Source organism: Artemia franciscana, chromosome 11 (assembly GCF_032884065.1).
Source record: "Artemia franciscana chromosome 11, ASM3288406v1, whole genome shotgun sequence".
NCBI lineage: Eukaryota > Metazoa > Arthropoda > Branchiopoda > Anostraca > Artemiidae > Artemia > Artemia franciscana.
Window position 1 is genome coordinate 2,328,434 of NC_088873.1, and position 19,749 is coordinate 2,348,182.

At 35.0% G+C, this 19,749-nt stretch overlaps 2 protein-coding genes across 2 annotated transcripts in view; one reads left to right on the forward strand and one right to left on the reverse strand.

Annotated features, from left to right (window-relative positions):
* LOC136032679 (protein phosphatase 1G-like) overlaps positions 1-19,749 on the forward strand; it is a 38,007-nt gene that overhangs the window by 17,727 nt on the left and 531 nt on the right. The window contains exons 4-8 of the mRNA XM_065712974.1: positions 3,134-3,392; positions 5,200-5,471; positions 7,467-7,751; positions 12,755-12,989; positions 16,469-16,620. Coding sequence (XP_065569046.1) covers positions 3,134-3,392; positions 5,200-5,471; positions 7,467-7,751; positions 12,755-12,989; positions 16,469-16,620 — 1,203 coding nt within the window. The remainder of the gene's footprint in view (positions 1-3,133; positions 3,393-5,199; positions 5,472-7,466; positions 7,752-12,754; positions 12,990-16,468; positions 16,621-19,749) is intronic.
* The window catches only part of LOC136032680 (carbohydrate sulfotransferase 11-like), an 83,308-nt gene continuing 80,173 nt past the window's right edge, over positions 16,615-19,749 (reverse strand). The window contains exon 4 of the mRNA XM_065712976.1: positions 16,615-17,761. Coding sequence (XP_065569048.1) covers positions 17,732-17,761 — 30 coding nt within the window. The 3' untranslated portion in view covers positions 16,615-17,731. The remainder of the gene's footprint in view (positions 17,762-19,749) is intronic.

Consider the following 19,749-nt stretch of genomic DNA (forward strand, 5'->3'; position numbering starts at 1 on the left):
ACAGAATTAATATCATCTTTGAACAAATATTTTGAATTACATAAAACATACTGACCAGCTATTCCAAAATCATAGCTTCGGTGGAGTTGTTCTGTAAAACCACTTCCAAAATCCATATTCAACGCTTCTAAATTTTTAAGGTTACTTTTGCTTTGGCAATTAATCCTATCATTAACCATAATCATCAAATTTCAGAAAATTGGTGCATGGCTTCGTCACTTCAATTCCCCCCCCCCCCCCAAAGGAAACGAATACCTTCCAAGCAAATAACCAATATAAGAAAAAATACACCACAAAATATCGCCTTTGACGTGTTAGAAATTCCCTACCACTCCGGCTACTATTCATTGAAACTCATACACAAAAAAAGGATTATATATATTGTCCTAAAGAGTAAATTCGCTTAATCACTAAATAAAATAGAATAAAGGCATGAAAAGTGAAAACTTTTAACTTAACCCACAAAATCACCAAACTTATGGTAATAACAAACCATTTGCATTATACCATTTTACTTTGGTAACAGTGTCGTCTTTCTATACGCATATGAAGGGAGGTAAGCTAGGAGGTACCCAGCATTTCACATCTTTATCAATTAAATATTTGCGGATATTAAGCAGCTCCTTACGCAAAACTCTAATACGGGGTGTAACGTCATCTCCAATAAACACAGACTCATTGGACCCAAACTCTTTCCCTTTAAGATTCTTCCATTGGTTTGAATCAAAAACTGGGCCTGAACACTGTCCACTTTGATTTTGACAAATTTTTTCAAGCAGTGAACCACATTAAAAGATGATATACTTACACGACGAAGAGATAATCTATTTAAAAGCACGTCTGATATCAGGGATACAGCATCGGTGACAGGTACATCATTTAAACCCCAGAATAATAAATCGGACATTTTGCCACGGTTTTCATCAATAATCGATTGGTTGATGACCAAATTCACTAGTTCCTTGCATTCATCAGTCATGTTTGACCGACCCTGGACAATAGTCTTTAGAGCTAGGAGTTCGGATTTAACTCTTGTAAGTTCATTCTCAGTCGAATTATTTTATTTTCCAGGATCTTAACACGATTGTTCATTAAACTGAAATCAGTTTTGATTTCAAGAACATTATTATTCACGCTCGGAATGTTCTAATTAATAGATTTAGCCATTTCCAGTATTTTAACAATATTTTCCGCATTCGTTTTCTGGCAATCAGCCATGCAGCCGTCGTCAGAATTCCTTGTTGTATTCATTGCCGGGTCTGATAATTCAGCTTCTATTGGGTTGCGTTTCCCCATGGTTTTTCTTCCCACGATGCCAAATCAAACGAAAATCGATCCATCGCCTACCTTTTTATGAGCTTACTATTTATCCACGCTAGCTCACAGCGTGCGGTTTGCATATGCCGTTAAAAGGGCATGGCTAACACCCAAAATTTGAAAAAAACTCGGACGTAGAATTCTCTCATCAGGAATCTCTTTGAAAGGTATCTTTTAAAGTACCCGTTGTGTTAGGGCAAGGCAATCAAACCAGTTCACTCATTGATTATCAAATATAAATGTCCTGTTCGTAATGAAAAACTTGCCACATAGTTTATTAATAGCCCAATGTCTAATACGATAATCCAGTGTTCCTCAATGAAAGCAAGTTTGCTACTCTCTGTTTATTGAGATACAGGTAATCTCAATAAATCTTAAAAAAATTCTTGATAATATCTCAATAGAGATACAGATAATTTGAATATTGACCTGATGTATAACATTCTTCCTGAAAGTGAACCACTATTTAATGGGGGTAATCAGGTTTTACAAAATCACCAAGGGGGGACTAGATTAAATACAAGGCCTAGGAGAATTGCAGCAGTAGTAGCAAACAATAGGTTTTATTTCGCAACAGAATAATTAACTTTGTGTTCATTTTATCCAGTCCCTTTGACTCTCTCTTTGAAAACTCTGTTAGCTTCTGTGATTTATAGTCTATGTTATATGTTTTGTATATGTTATTGTATATATTGTATATATACAATATATATACATATATGTTATTGTAACATATTGTATATGTTTTGTATATTTATAGTATATGTTTTGTGTGATTTCTGTTCTGTGATTTATAGTCTCAGTTGTGACAATTGTAGGTTTTGTTATTGGTTGTTTTTATTTCTTGGATTTGGATATTATCTATTTTTAGGTTATTTTAGTTTTTTATCTTTTTTTACGAGCGTTGAAGACGTCTCGTTTCATATAGGTGAAATATCCGCCTCCTTTTAGTTTTTGTCTTTTTCTTTCTACTGGCCTTAGTCCTGTTTTTTGTCCATCGTTGAAATTTCAACGATGGACAATTCCAACCATTTCTTTGTTGTTCTTTGTCATGGCTGGCCAGTTTAGCTTTAGATCTTTCATTCACACAGGCATAGTGGCAAAAAACGGGCTTATCTGATAGATTCATCGAATCAAAGAAGTTCCTGAGACCGCAGTTAAATTGAAGATAAATGAAAAGGATAAATCACAACTTGTTAAAAGCAAAAGTAAAACCTGTTAGAATTTTGTTTGAACTTAAAAAGAAACTTTTTCGCATGCTGAACAATGACTATGCTTACAAACGTGGGGTTGGAGGCAAATCGTCTGACGCTTCCCGTTTTTTTCCTCCTCAAAATTTCTCCAGACACCCATTTGGAATTGGGTCGATTCTGGTTGATCTTACAGAGTTGCACCCCGTTCTAAACAAAATAATCAGGGACACCAGGACTTGAACTTCTACCCTGAAGAATACAGAATGCTAGTCAAAATCTTGCCTGAAGGCAAACTAGTTTTTCTCATAAGAGAGATATAGTCACTAGTCATAGTCACTAGAGTCACTAGTCACTAGATTTGATTAAAAGATGACAAGTTTTATATTTTGAAAAGTGAAACGATAAGTTAAGCGGAGTGGTAATAGGTTCTTCGAGTTTGCTGTTGTGGGGGGGGGGGGAGAGGGCGAAATAGAAAATATTAATTTTCTCCAGACCTAAGAAAAGAACATGCTCTACGTCATTTCTATTTTTTATGGCTTTTTCCGTGGATGGTTTCAAGATAATTTGACAAACTTTACTTATTATTTTTATTTATGTGTTATTTATCTGTTTTTTATGCACAGGTATCTGAACTGTATCAAGAGGCGACAATGTCCCTAGATGAACTGTTAAAGAAATATAAGCCGAAAGGAAAAGAGGATGAACCTAAGAAAGAAGACATAACTTTACCCAAAGGAAGAATACACAGCTTGAAAGGACAGAGTAAAAGGAAGCCTTCATCGCCTGCTTTGAGGCCAAAAAGACCTTCGTCCTTTACTAGCCAGGGAGACACAGAAGAGGGAGAATCGTCCTCAGGTGAAGGGCAAACCAGTAACTCTGAAGGTAAGTAAACAAAAGGTAGGGTTGGTAATTAAAAGCAAGTTTAGAGAGAAATTAGTAAGTTTTGTCCTTAAAAATGACCGAATGATGTTGAGATTAAAGACGAGTAAATTTTTCCCTAAGCTGTCCTCAGAAAAAAATCAGTTTTGTCCACTCCACCCTATTCTACTTGCATGCGAAGTGCGGCCAGACAGATCTCTGAAAGCTAGTATTGGCTTTCTAAAAATAGAATTCCTTCTATGGTTTTTTCTGTTTTGAAGCTTTGATTCTGCGAATTCCCTATTATTTTGTCAAAATAAAATACCCTAGATTCGAAGCTTAACTTTTTAGAAATCATATAGCTTTGAATACCAATAGAACTTCATGTTATCTTTCGACAACCTAAGCTAGATTCCTGCATCTCTCAGAAATTTTTGGACAATAAGACTGGAGGTCCCGAGTTCGTAACACTAGTTCCGATTTTTTTTTTCTAGAATTTCTGATTTTGATGTTTTTTGTTTTTTTTTATTCATTTAATGGCATGAAAATTAAACGAGAAAACATGCACTCTTCTATATGTGCAAATGTACCGTACACTAAGAAAGAAAAGTTTACACGATGAACTGTTTCACGGATGTTTATTAACCAGAATAAATAATACACAGTCTAGAAGTGTTGATAAATTTGCCTCCAGTCTGAGATAAATTCCTATGTACCTGGCTGTTTATATGGGTACTTAATCATATGAATACAAAACTATTTTTCCGGGTGACCAAAAATAGAAATCCGATTTAATTAAACTATGTGATGAAAAATGTTGTCGATGATGTATTTCAAACGACGTTTGTGGATCGAATATCAAAGCTCTCTTTCGCTGACTAAACAGATTGTGAATTTATAATCTAAACCAAAAAGCATGGGTAACTTGAGTGGAAACTGGCGCTAGTTTCAACAAAAAAAAATAATCATTGCCATCTAGTTTTTTACGACACTTGGCTTTTTTTCTGTGTAGTAATAAGAATAATTAATTTAATTAGCGTAATTAATAAATTGAGGGTAATTATAGCTGTCTTATCTCAGTTCCTGACAAAAAAAATGATTACAGAGTTTGACTCTGTTGACACTTGCTAGATGACGTCGGCAGTTTTTTTTTTTTTTTTTTTTTTTTTTTTTTGTTTTTTTTTGTCGGCACTAGCACTAGTTCCCACTCTCATAAGTTACCTATACTCTTTGATCGTAATGATAAGTTTTACTGGATTGAAGAATGCGTTATTCCACTGGCAATCTGGATGTTAAGCTCATAATCCTAACTGGAAATTGAAAGAATTTGCTAGAGAGCAAGATTGTATTTTGGATTGTAGATGGTGCTTGTGCGTGGGTATTTAATTGGAGGCTTATAAATTTTCCTGTTCTAGAGTTAATAACTTGATGATTCAGTCTTATAAACTTCGCTAACATCAAAATTTTGTTGCAAGAATCTGGTTTTTCAGTCAAAAAGGCCCGCAATCTTGTTCAAGCCTTACAGTTTGTTTTTTTTTTTTTTTGGAAAAGAAAGTGTCCTAATCTAACTTTTGATCTATTTTCTTCCTTATTAACATTATAGCGACGAAGACCACACTGCCTTTCCAGAACAAACAATTACAAAGTTGAAACAAGAGGAAAAATCTTTCCAAGACAGTGAAAATCGATTTCCATTGTCTTGAAAAGATTCTCCCTATTGTTCCAACTTTGTATTTGTTTATTAACATTAAGCATGTTGTACTGTATTTTAGCTAAAAGGAGGAAAGTGCACGACTTACCTTGTTTTTTATTTGTTTTTGTTTTTTTGAAGAAAAAGAGGAGGCAAAATCGAAAGGCGATGATGAAAAGAGTGAAGCTCAAGAATCATGTAAAGAAGAAACAGTGGAAGTTACTAAAGTCAATGGAACACTCGAAAAAGAAAAAGATACTAGCTCTGAAGGCTCAGACGTCAATTTGCCTCAAACACCGTCTATAAAGGGTAAAGGCAAGGGCAAAGGAAAGAGCAAAATTTCCACGAAAACGTCAACTGACATTGGACAAGATGAAGTGATGGACTTACAGCCAATTGTCAAGGTGGATAAGGTACTCCTTTTCAATGCCCTTTTCATTTTTATTTTTATTTATTTATTAATACATCAAACGGTAAGCAATAATGCTTGTCGCTAAGTTATCTCTTTAGGATATTTCACGTTGAGTTTTATTTTCCTGCGTAAGACCTAAAGTTTACCAAACGATAAGACAACCCAAAATGTAAGGGATTTGGGGGTAGAGCAATTTTTTTTTCATTTTCAATTTGAATCCGATTCGGGGACATAGGGGTTTGAAGGGGGGAAACAGAAATATTGGAAACCGGAAATCTTGGAAAACGCTTAGAGTGGAGAGATCGGGATGAAACTTGATGGAAAGAATAAGCACAAGTTATAGATACGTGATTGACATCATTGGAACGGATCTGCTCTCTTTGGGGGAGCTGGGGGGGGGGGGGTTAATTTGGAAAATCAGAAAAATTGAGTTTTTTTTTACTTAAGTGACCGGATCTTAATGAAATTTGATATTTAGAAGGAACTCATGTCTCAGAGCTCTGATTTCAAATCCCGACCAGATCTGTTGACATCGAGGGCAGTTGGAGGGGGAAACCGGAAATCATGGAAAACGCCTAGAGTGGAGAAATTGGGATGAAACTTGGTGGATAGAATAAGCAAATGTCGTAGATACGTGATTGACATAACAGTACTAGATCCGCTCTCTTTGGGGGAGTTAGGGGGTGGGGTTCAGTGCTTTGGCGAGTTTGGTGCTTCTGGGCGTGCTAGGACGATGAAAATTGGTAGACTTGTCAGGGAGCTACACAATTTGACTTGATAAAGTCGTTTTCCCCGATTCGACCATCTGGAGGGCTGAAGGGAGGGGAAAAATTAGAAAAAATGAGGTATTTATAACTTACGAGTGGATGATCGGATCTTAATGAAATTTGATATTTAGAAGGAACTCATGTCTCAGAGCTCTTATTTCAAATCCTGACTAGATCTGTTGACATTGAGGGCAGTTGGAGGGGGAAACCGGAAATCTTGGGAAACGCTTAGAGTGGAGAAATTGAGATGAAAGTTGGTGGATAGAATAAGCAAATGTCGTAGATACGTGATTGACATAACCGTACTAGACCCGCTCTCTTTGGGGGAGTTAGGGGGTGGGGTTCAGTGCTTTGGTGAGTTTGGTGCTTCAGGGCGTGCTAGGACGATGAAAATTGGTAGACTTGTCAGGGAGCTACACAATTTGACTTGGTAAAGTCGTTTTCCCCGATTCGACCATCTGGAGGGCTGAAGGGAGGGGAAAAATTAGAAAAAATGAGGTATTTATAACTTACCAGTGGGTGATCGGATCTTAATGAATTTCGATATTTAGAAGGACCCCATGACTCAGAGCTTTTATTTCAAATCCCGACCGGCATTAACCCTCTGATTTTCTTTAAGTCCATCTATTGATTCTCAGAATTTTGCTAGAGCTCATACCATATGAGCTCTTGCCTCTTCCGGCCTCGTCACAAGTCCGATATTAGCTCCTATGTCTTGTTTTTTTCTTAATGATCGTGTCATCAATGAATATATCTGATGAAAAATGAATACTTGAGTGGAATTTATTGCGGAAGCTAGAAAGTATTTGTATTTGTTTATTTTGACCTTAAGGTTTCTGTAGATGATTGCTTTTGTTGTCTTATGACTATGCTGAATGTATGCTAGAACAAAATGGCGTTGAAGTATAAAGGTAACCGTTTCGATATGAAGGGAGGCACTTGTATGAGTCCCAACACTAAATGTTACAATCTTAGTATGAGACGTAACGAAAAAACTTACGTCTGTAATATGAAGGATCATTTTAAGTCCCTAGTAACTCCTAGCTCCTTAGTAACTCCCATATTATTGCTATTAATTCCCGTCAATATTTTGCAAACGCAGCTTTACATGTATTATAATGTCTTCTTCGTTTTCGTCACGTCTAAGTTTATCGTTACTTTTAACTCTTATTTGAATATCAAATGCAGGTTTCAAGGCAACGTAATTTGTTTTTCGTTTTTTTTTATAGCTTCCCGTAAGAGTTTCCCCACGTAAAGCCAAAGAGCTGTACAAATCAGTAACTGAAGTGTCAAATTCTAACGGTAACGCCGATGAGAGTGAATCCGACGAGAGTGATGCCGATTTTGACGCAGGAAAAGATGAAAGCGATCACAGTTCAGATGATGCCGTTAACGGAGGATCGGAAGAAGAAGATAGCGATGAATACGAAACAGTTGATGAAGAAGAGGAAGAAGAGCCGGAATCCGTAGAAGAGGAGGAAGATACGGCCTTTCTTGATTGCATGAAACATGAGGTTAGTAGAAAAACTTTTCGAGTTAGAAAAAAGAAGTTTGTCTAGACGACATTATAGACTATATTTCTAGACTATATCACTATAGGGCATTTTTGTTGTGATTATTAACCTTTTAGTATAAAAGATTGTTTTTGTGTACCCATTTTGTTTCTGAAAATCAGCAAATTAATAAGAAAAGTTCTTCTTTTCAGTGATTGGAATTATGTCAGTATATTCATTTGGGGAGGGTTAGATTCCTATGATTGGTTAGAATATGTTACAGAACCCTCTGTTCAAGGATACATGGTAGGATTATGTGGACCTTATATCGAATGGAAGTTTAATTATTTGGGTTGACACTCCGGTTTCACTTTGTTTACTCTTCACGTTTTTTTGTGATTTTTTCAATATTTTTTTTTTCAGTTCATGAAGAAAAACTTTTGGCTAAGTTTGGAATATTTTCTTCCTTTTCGTGTAAATTATGGAAAATTTTTGATATTGTATTTGTATTTTGGACACATTGATATTCAGCTTTATGTAATAGGTTTAAACATAAAGTCCGTTCAATTTTAACGAGATGTATTTTTAAAGAACTTGACTTTAGTCTATAGAGCAAGGATTGAGGAAGGTCAGTCCCCATCATATAGAGACTAATTCTATTCGTTTCAATTTTAATGCTGCTCTCTACTTTCAGTTGATTTTTTTTTTCATTTAATATAACCAGAAGAGATACTAACTGACAAATTTACCGATAAAGCCAGCGTTCGTGGTACACAATGCATTACATATACATTCAATTAAGTATTTTCAAAATCTATGTGTTTTGGATATAGTTCTTATTGTACTTTACGGACTAAAAACTATTGAAAAACCAATTGAAAAACTTTATTGTTAAAAAGAGTGTGTCAATTAGACTAGGAATAAACGAAGGTGAAGAGACGATGCTGGGTAGCGAGAAGATCAAGAGGATGGCTTCACTTACTTGCACAATATTGTTAATAAAGATGGTGGATGCAGTGAAGATGTTACAGAAGTATAGCCAATGCCCATGGGTGGTTTTTCACAGTCGAAAAAGGTTTGGAAGATAAGTCTACGAACCAAGATTGGAATTTTTAAAGCTGCAGTGATGACAGTGGTCAAGTTTGGTGATGAAATGTGGAAGCTTCGGAAGGCGGAGGAGGATTTGTTACATGTTTCCCAGAGCAATAGTCTACGTATAGTTTTGGGTACCTCTTTCACTGACCTTATTTCAAACACTAAGCGGTACAAAAAATGTGATGAGAGAAAGATTGAGATGGGTAGGACACATTTTGCGGATTAAGGATGACACATTGCCAAAGTTCATTCTTTTCGGACGTCCATCATGAGTCAAACGAAAAGCAGGTTGTTATCCCTTAAGGGAGTGGGAAGAGGTCGTGAGAGAGGAAAGAAGAGCTTTGAATAGTTTGGGATGGGGGAGAAGTAGGGGTGGCTGAGTTGACCTTAGGCAGCTTGGTGTATGAATGAATTGTTATTAGTAGTAGTAGCATCATCATTCTGGGTCTTTAACAACAAGTAATTCAATGGCAGTCTATAGTAACGAGAAATCCTGGAGGCAATGGCAGGACATTCCTTACTTCTGCCCTGTGTGTGAGGTATGGATGAGAGTGTAAGTCATATGTTGTGTGAGTTAGAAGAATTGAGTGAGTGGCGGAAGGAATCATACAGAGAGTGTAGGTTTGATGAAGATGGCTAGTGAATATGGTGAGGGATGTGTGTTTTGTAAATGTAGAAAGGTTAGGATGATTTCTCTGGCTAGGAATGTAGGGCAAAAATTGGTTTTCATGTTTTGTAATTTTTTTTGTGCTCCACTTTCTGTAACCATTGCCGACTTTATGCTTGCGTCTTTTCCTTATTTCTATGAATGGTTACCTGAGCAGAATCCGGATAAAAAACCTGCTCTGACAAAGCTGTGCTCCACTTTCTGCAACCATTGCAAGCTTTAGGCTTTGTTCAGTTTCCTTAGTCCAGTGAATGTTATTCTGAACAAATGTGGGAACGGTTATTGGTTGAGACAATCTGTTAAGAATCTTCGATACCAACACTGTCATTTTGAGTCGTAGCGTCGGCTGACAGTCTCAAAGACAAAGGGTTCTTCTATCAAAATTTCTCAGCACCCCAGAGAGCTCCCGAAGAGATTTCGGTATAAATTGATAAGGGATCTTTGATGTGTCAACAGTTCGAAAAGCTAAATAGAGGCTAGTTTAAAACACAGAAAACCTATAATCTCTTGCCAATTGTTAAGCGAAACGCCGTCTAATCAATGTATATACAGCATAAATAATGTACGTCCCATGTCCGCAAAGGCAGTTAGCACAACAGGAAACTTCAAAGGCTGTCAAATTGTTCAGTGAGACTTCTTTTAAGCTGATTTTTAATGTTTTTGTAGCGGGTATACTAGAATATGTTTAGGGACTGCCCTTTCTAGAAATTTAAAGAGAAAATTCCACGCTGTTCAATCAAAAAACAAAGTTTACACTTTTTACTAATGTTAATTTCATTAAATCTGAATATTTTTATTTCTGGCTCAAAACTGGAGAACTTAAATGGTTTTTCTAAGATTTTTAGGAAAGTAGGTGTCGGCTTTTAGTTATCGGTCGTTTATCCGGATCTCTTATCTTAGCTATACAAGCTATGGCGAGACAGCCCAACTAATTCATTATAGTTTGCCCGCACAAACTAAAAAAGCTTGTAATGGACGAGATAGGGTGATTCTTTAAGGTATCGAACGACCTCAAAGGATCTCAAAACGTAAATGTGAACGTAAATATAAACTAAAAAAATATCAGAAAAGTTGCCGGTTGAGACAATCTGTTAAAGATCTTTGATACCAACACTGTCATTTTAAGAGTCGTAGCGTCGGCTGACAGTCTCAAAGATAAATGGTTCTTCTAGCAAAATTTCTCAGCACCTCAGAGAGCTCCGGAAGAGATTTTGATATAAATTGATAAGGGATCTTAGATGTGTCAACAGTCATACTTTTAGTTATCTGTCGTTTATTCGGATCTCTTATCTTAGCTATACAAGTTATGGCAAGACCGCCCAACTAATTCATTATAGTTTGTCCGCACAAACTAGAAAAGCTTGTAATGGACGAGTAGGGTGATTCTTTAAGGTATCGAACGACCTCAAAGGATCTCAAAATTTGACTAATACCTACACATATTAGCTTTACACTTATTGAGCTTTGCATTTTTAGGTGAACTATTTCGATTTGTTAATTGCCGTGCTCTGGCCGAGTCTCCCCACGACTATACAACGCAAAGAGTTGTCACAGTGTACATATTTTATAACTATTCAAAGACGAATGTCTGTGCCATACCCAACCCATGCTTTCTATTTGAGTTCTAAAATATTTCAACTTCCCTGCAATAATTTTTGGACGTCTTCGTTGGAAACAGTCAAAATTGAATTTCATTATCTGTAAAGCGCTATTTGATCTTTCTTAGATGATTACCTTAATAGACAAAAATGGACGAGCTGTTAAGAAAACTTTTTTCGATTTTTTTCATTTTTTTGTGTAAGATAAGACACGTATTGTGTAATGCTGGTGCCATCTGTTTGGTGACAATGCGAGAGTTTGTATATTCGACCAAGGTTAGCTCAAAATGTAGATTTAGTAAATGAATTAGGAGTAAATTACAGGCTAGCCAACATAAGTAGGTACATATAAGAGTGAAATCAGCAGTTGCAGCGGTTCTTTTCATAGCCTTTTCAGGACAGGGCTAGACACCGCTAAACTAGTCGCACAAGGATGATCTTCCCTCTTGTTTGTATTATTTATGAGGTGAAATTTTAGTATTATTATTCATCAAAACAGCTGGGTGCAGACTAGGGATACTCTACACGTTTATTAGCATTAATTTCATCTTTCCGAAGTTGGTTATTCGTCTTAAATTTTCTCTTTATCACCGTTTAGTGTCAGTCTTTATTTTTTTTTTTGTGAATGTGCTTCTTTTGGTATCATATGATATGTCCTTGTGCATTAGGGGGCAATGGGTTTGAATTCCAAACAAAGATTTCCAATTTCAAAGGAAGTATGTAAAATCTATTTATTAATCAGATATTTAGACGAGAATAAAAATATTTGAGTACTAGTGGACCCCTCCACCCTCATAACAGTCTAATGAAAGTTGTATGGTGGCTACTTAATCACAGTTTAAGGCATTTCCAAGCTTTAAGAACATTCATCCCTAAAATATAAGATGAGAACCATTAATTCTAAGGTTTCTCTTGATGAAAAATTAAGACCTTGACTCGAAGAAGCCCTTATATCTGTGCACAATCCGAATATCTTGCATCTCAGCCTCTACAAAAATAGCATACTAGTAGCAAAGCCTGTCGGGCCAAAAGTATAAAAAAGAAACAAAACAGACATACAAAAATTATTTGAATCTTCTTGTCTATGCGTGCGTGAAAAATAGTCTAATGTCTATTTTTTATTTGATAGACGCTACTTTAACCCAAAAAAAGAACATCTCTCTATATGTACCTTATACTTACAAAAAAAACATCAATCCCTAGGCTCAAATCCACAACCCTGTGAATAATAGTCTTGTCGATCAAATGTTCTACCAACTGAGCTAACCGTGCTTGATTAGCTGTTTTTACGCCTTTGGTGTATCTACATATATCATTAAACGGATTTCTTCTATTTTTTTTTTTTTTTTTTTTTTTTTTTTTTTTTTTTTTTTTTTTTTTTTTTTTTTTTTTTTTTTTTTTTATAGAGTGTATGAAAATAACCAATTACTATTATAGGGCAATTAAACAAAATTATAAGTTTGGAATATGGGCTCTTTTTCTTCATTTTCTTTTTTTGGCTATATGTTTTCATCATTTCTTTTTTGGTTATATGTTTTCTTAATTGTCGTTTTTTTGGTTATATGTTTTCTTCATTTTGTCGTATCTCACCTTATTGACAGTTTTGAATTTTCGAAGTAAATGCTATTTTGAGGATATACTATTGATTAGATTCGTTTTATTAGCCTGGTAACGACAGTGGCTGCACAGCTGTAGTGGCACTATTAAGTGGCCAGAACATCTACGTTGCCAATGCAGGTGATTCAAGAGCTGTTCTATGTCGAGGTGGCAAAGCCATAGACTTAAGTGAAGATCACAAGCCAGAGGATGATCGAGAGCAAACAAGAATTAAGAAAGCTGGTGGCAGTGTTACAGCTGAAGGGCGTGTCAATGGTGGCCTTAATTTGTCTCGTGCTATTGGTAGGTTTTTACCTTTTCATTTTCTTTTGAACCTCCAGAAGCAATAAAGCTTACTATTATGTTCCATAGTACCAAGTACATAAAATAGAAACATCTCTTGTCCATTGAACATATCTTGGGTTTATTCATTCCTGAAAACCAAGGGTTTCTAATATTTTACTTTTGATGGTTCAATTGATTAGTTTCTAAGGAAATTATTAGATTTATTGGACAGTACCAATATCTCGTTTTTAGAGAAATTAATAAAAGTGAAAACTAATGTGTAAAAGAATTCAGTTTAAAGTTTTTGCTCCTTTTTTTAGCTTACTATAAAATACTCCGTCCTTGTCTCTCAAGTGCTTCAAATATAGGGCAGTGTAAAGAAAACAGAATTCTACTATCTGCATAGAGTACCAAGGACATTAAAGTGAAAACATTCAATGCCCCTTGGACACTTCTAAGGTCTATTTATTTCCGAAAACCGAGGTTTTCTACGGTTTTGTTTTTTGGTTGTTTTCTGAATACCAAGGTTTTCTAATATTTTGTTTTTGGTTGTTTCAACCAATTTTTCTTTTTAAAGTATCGAACACATTAAAATAAAACCACCTCTTGCCCCTTGAACACGTCTTGGGTCTATTCATACTCGAAAATCGAGATTTTCTGAAGTTTCGAATTATGAATTTTCGAGGACAATAGTACATTTCTGTTGGTGTTGCCATGTCGAACTGTGAAAATAAATCAGCAAATTGGGTACTTAGGTTTAACAACGCTATTCGTTGGTAAAAATTGAAACATTGGCAATTTGTCAGAGGTAACTGCAACTTCAAAGCTACAGCTTTTTTAGCCGTTTTATGATATTTGACTTAAATGTGGCTTTTACTTGGGGAAATGGGGTTTCGAATTATGAATTTTCGAGGACAATATCACATTTTCGTTGGTGTTGCCATGCTGAACTGTGAAAATAAATCAGCAAGTTAGATACTTAGGTTTAACAACGCTATTCGTTGGTAAAAATTGAAACATTGGCAATTTGTCAGAGGTAACTGCAACTTCAAAGCTACAGCTTTTTTAGCCGTTTTATGATATTTGACTTAAATGTGGCTTTTACTTGGGGAAATGGGGTTTCCAATTATGAATTTTCGAGGACACTATTACATTTTCGTTGGTGTTGCCATGCTGAACTGTGAAAATAAATCAGCAAATTAGATACTTAGGTTTAACAACGCTATTCGTTGTTAAAAATTGAAACATTGGCAATTTGTCAGAGGTAAATGCAACTTCAAAGCTACAGCTTTTTTAGCCGTTATATGATATTTGGCTTAAATAGGGCCTTTACTTAGGGAAATAGGCTGATAAAAATGTCGGTTAAGTCAGTCCCCCCCCCCTAACATTTTGGCCAGTGACGCTTCTGATCGGTACCGGATCAAGTTCGTATTTCTTAATCCTAACCTGTTCTCTAGATGCACTATCACAAGGCAAATTATTTACTGTTACCAATAATTTTGCACTTTTAAATTTATTTATCCTTTGTCTTACCCTAAAATGATAACTCATCCCCCCAAAACACGAAAACGAATTAAAATAAATAAAAATGAAAAAAAAACAGTATATGATGTTTTACATGTGCACCATATATTCTGTCCGTATTTTGAATATAGGTAGGCTACAATATTCCAAAATTTCTTCTTTTGTTCATTATTTTTATTTGTTATAATTTCTCTCTAGCTGCTTAATTTTACATGTGGGGTGAATTTTCCACAGGGGAAGGGAGGGGAGGGATTACGCCTAGTCGCAATACAAAACAGTCTTGAGTGTCGTGCATTTGTGACCAAATACCTTGTAAATACCCTCTCCAGGAAAATTATATAATTGCAAAATGTTATTTGGGTATAAATGTACAATGCACAGGGCTGTTTTGCATTATTTGCCGTTAGCCGGTCTTGTGAGAGTTCTTCAAACCCATTCATAGTTAATGAATAGAAAGTTATTATTATGACTTTGTAGTTTCTCGAATATTTAGTGGGGTCTGTAGCTTTCGTTTACTAATTTAGCTTTTGGGGACAGGAGACGGCCAAAATTCTTCACAAAAAGTGTCGTTTTTTTTCTCTTTTTTCGACAAATATATTAGAAACAATTGAGACATTTCATTGTGTCGATACTACAGTTGTCCAGCCGACATAGGGAACTGTTATTTGCGACCCCTTGTTGCATACGTCCTATTCCACTTATTTGTTTCTATTATCATTGGAGTACCAAAGACAGTGACAATTTAATTCCTGTTTGAGTTGGTTAGATTGAAAATTAAGTATCTATATTAACTTAAAAAATTAGAAAAAATCTTAAAATCAATTTTTTAAGAAAAAGACTTTCATATGCAGTTATTTAATTTTGGTAGTTGAGGGCTCAAAATTTAAACAAGAAACAAGAATTTTTTTTACTTGGTGTCCCTGGCCAAAGAAAGGGTTAAGCTGATAAAATTCATTTAGTATACAAAGGAACGTTCAAAATGTCTAATTGTGTTTTTATTGAAATCCATTTCCGCTCTCAGGTCGGGAGTTCTGCATAAAGTAAATAAAACTTTATGTGCTGGTATAAGTGTCCTAATAGCAAGGTCGTATCCAGGTGGGGGGGAAGAGTGTATTATCGGTTTTGACCTCCCTCTCTGAATTTTGCTCTGACTTGTACAATAAAAAAATGACAAAAATCCATATAAACAAATTTTTGACGTGTTTTAAAGATCCCCCCCCACCTCCTAAAAAAAATGCTGGGAGCATCCTTACCTATTAGTACCACTTTTGTGACATGTAGCTATAATACTCAAACCCAAAGAAATCCCTAACGAGTAGCTACTTACCTTAATGCCGAAACCGCTAAATTGAAGTCAGCGGTCTTTTCTATGGTTACAGACAAAATGGATATAACACTGCAAACCTGAAAGCCAGGATTCTAAAACCACGAGAAGGAAATTGTTTGCTTTATATTTTTGCAACGCTCGAATTTCATGACCCTGGGATCTCTTTATTGGTTTTTATCTAAAATTTAGGTTCATAAAACTTTATTTAATATTAGCCTAAAAGCTTTTCGACAGCATTTGGACAAAAGCATAAGACAAGCATAAATAGTTAGTAAAACCGTAGCGTATACTTTTTTATGAGGACTGAAGAAATGATATTTTGTTTCTTTGTCCAACACAAAACTCAAAGAGACCTTCCCCCCAGCCGTATGTAGAACAGGACAAACTTACCAAACTATGTATAAAATCGTCACCATTTTAATGAAATCTACTGAATGTTTAATAAGAATCTTTTGGTACCAGCCTTCAAGTACCCTTTGTACAGTCTCAGAAATTTTTTTTCAAAGCTGAAGATTATTGATTGGCCGAGAGTTGCCGACATATGCAATTTTATTGGTAGATATTGAATAATATTTTGTTCAAATTAAATATTTTGCTCTTAGCTATCTTGTTATATACTGCGTGCCTGCATCCTCCACATTTTCAGGTGATCATGGATATAAACGGAACAAAACTTTGAGTCAAGAGGAGCAGATGATCACAGCACTTCCTGATGTTCTTCACAAAGAGCTTGATCCTGATTTGGATGAGTTTGTTATATTGGCGTGCGATGGTATTTGGAACTCGATGACATCCCAGGTAAGTCGTGTGTATCAGACTAGCAGAATTGGTTTTTCTGATTTTGTTTAATGGAAAGTTAACCAAGAAAGATGCTGCCAAACAATCTTTTAAATCGAAAGCTTGAAACCAAATGCCATAAAGTAACCGTTGTTAGGCAACATTTGACGAAAGTCAGCTTCATTAAAAAAAATTTCAACATTTAAGGAATTAACGATGTGAGTGATAAAATTTTTCCGATTTGGAATACAAGAGGGAATGGGTAGATATAATATTAAGTGATAGAAGTTTTACGATGATTAAGAATATGGAAAAATTGGTGTTGTAGTTATGGCCCCAATGGACCATTTTACGAAATTTGATTTAAGTTTAAGGGTTTGTATTTGTTTTATATTTATGTTGTTATACTTTTATATTAGGCATGGCCTGTTAAGGCTTTTAGTGTTGATAAATATTATGCTGAAAATATCAGTCATGGCAGTTCCAGGTAGATGAGAGTGAGGAAGGCAATAATTCTCCTTTTGAAGTTGCTTTCCTTGCTTGTATTATATGATATTTATTTAGGCCGAAAGCCTTTATAGGCCGCGATTAGTACAAAAATACAACAACATAAATTTATCGGCAAAGGTACCCCCTTTAATTCAAATTAACGTGCAAAAATAGCAGAAAATGGTCCCTATCGGCGATTCCAGCAGCGCCAATTTTTTCGCATTCTTAATCTTCATAAAATTTCTGTCACTTAAAATAAAATCGTATTACGATAGTGGTAAGTATTTTTGATAGGCCTGGTTTTGCTTCTTTTTTTTCTTCGTCAATGTTGTTATACCACATCATAAACTTAATTTGTTCAAACTTGCAAGAACAAGAATACGTGCAGAAATAATGGTTGTAGAAAGACATTTGCAAAAAATAATAGCCCTTTACCTGTGAGTCGAAAGGAGATTATGTGTTCAAAACTCGGCTGTTACATAACCTGCAGACTATCAGCATCAAGTTTTTCCCCTTGTGCTTCACAGGAAACTGTGAAGGTCATCACATAACACAATAGTTTCTGGTTGAGAAGACTTCAGTGTTGACTTATTTATTATATAAAACTAACCCACTCTTTATTAAGATTATGACTGCTCACATACTAGGGGTCCAAAAATTCTTCTCGATTGCCCTGCATAAAATAAAACAAATTGAAATGGATATATTACATATAATAAAACATGACACAGTAGGATACAATATTCAGCCAGACTTATATGGTATACCTCTCGTGCTGTATTTACGAGGTATAACGCATCAAATGCTCTGAAAGGCATTTGGTTACCAATATGTTGGTAGTGCATTGGTAAGTTAGTAAATCAGTTGAATTGGGTTACGAATTGGTAAAAACGATTGTGGTTACCAACTGGTTATATTTGCAGAACTATAAAATACTTTCAGTAATGTGAATGCAGAATATCATCTGTTCCTCTTTAGTTTTAATGTAGTCCTTTACTTTCATTTTAAAAAAAATGTATATAAAATATTCTATACAGGAATTGTGTGATTCCAGAAAATCAGAACTATAATCTATAAAGCTAAATTGGATAACGGAAACTATTTTCTTTTATTCCTTTTCTCATTGTGACACAATGTACCTTCAGTATCATCATAATTATATTGTCTATGTTTGCACAAAAAAAATCGTAAATACTGGCATAGTAACTAATTATGCTTCAATTTTCCGCTCCATATATATTTATACCGATATTCAGTGTAAATACGGATTCTGAAGTTATGACACATTCCAAAATGGCCCTAAAAATAATTTGGGCTGGCCGCGCCTGACTTGAAGCAAATATGAATGCACAACTCCTTCAGTTCCAGAGGGATTTTATGACGCTGTTCTTAGATTAAAATTCTTTCCTGAAGCAGTGGGGGGCGGGGCAACTATTTGCGTAAAAAGCAACCGATTTTTTTTCTTAATATCATATTTATAAATTTATCTAAATTTGTGGGCCTACCGTCTCTGTCATCTGAGCTGTCATTCCCCTCCCCTTCTCTGCTCTTTAAGCTCAAGTTTAAAGTCTGTATATTTATCTTTAGGAAATCTCATGGAGAATTGAAAACAAGGGCTAAAGGACGCTTTTTAGGGCTGCTGCGCCCTCTACATGCACACAAATGTTCACTGACTTGTTCCTCAAGGCTGGGCTACTACTATGCCGTTTTCTTCTTTTCTTCTTATTTTGTTGTTATTTTTGGAACATGAAATTGTTGCTGGGGACAATCCATGGAATTTTGAACCAAACAAAAGGACGTTTGACAGTATCTCCGCCTTCTATTAAGCTGGATGGTTCTTTTGTGAGAAATATTAAGCCAGAAAAGTCTTATAGTCGCCACATGTTTTTTTTTTTTTTTTTTTTTTTTTTTTTTTTTTTTTTTTTTTTTTTTTTTTATTATTATTATTATTATTATTATTATAATTATATACAAAGTAAGCTCCCTGTTATTCTTAGCTAAACTCTTACTAAAGAAGAGATGTGTTTGAAACTTTTTTTTGACGAATGAAATTAGTTTTAGAAAAGGTATCAATTTAATAGACATGATATAATAACTTATTGAGGTCTTGTTTTGTAAGATCACCCTTGTATTTCTGTATGTTGTTTATTCTGCTATACTATTAAAGAGAAACTTCCAATTCAGTCGTTTCTAAATTTGGTTCAATATCTCCTTTGGGATTAAATATATAATTTTTTCTTTACTTTTATGTATTTAATTTCTTATCTTAGGACATCGTTTTCCCAGATTAGGACATTCTTTATTTGGGCTGGAGACTATTCGCAAAATATTTTTGAAGAAAAAAAAACTATATGAATTATGGCCAAGCCTTATTTTTCAAATTCTGTTATCTCAAAATTATGAATGTGTTTCATATTTTTATTTCAGGTACTCCCTTGTAAATGTCTCACGCGTTGATTTGTACTTTTTATAGCTGATTTTAGAGCTACCGTAATCACCCAAAAAGGCTGATATAGAAGCTAAATTTACGCTCTACACCAGTGAAATACGTTGTGTTGTAAAAAAAAAAAAAAAACAGTCAATTTGGCCAGAATAAATACACATAAAAAAATTACCATAGCCAATAAAAAGTACTACGAATGGTACCTTAGCACGATGGGT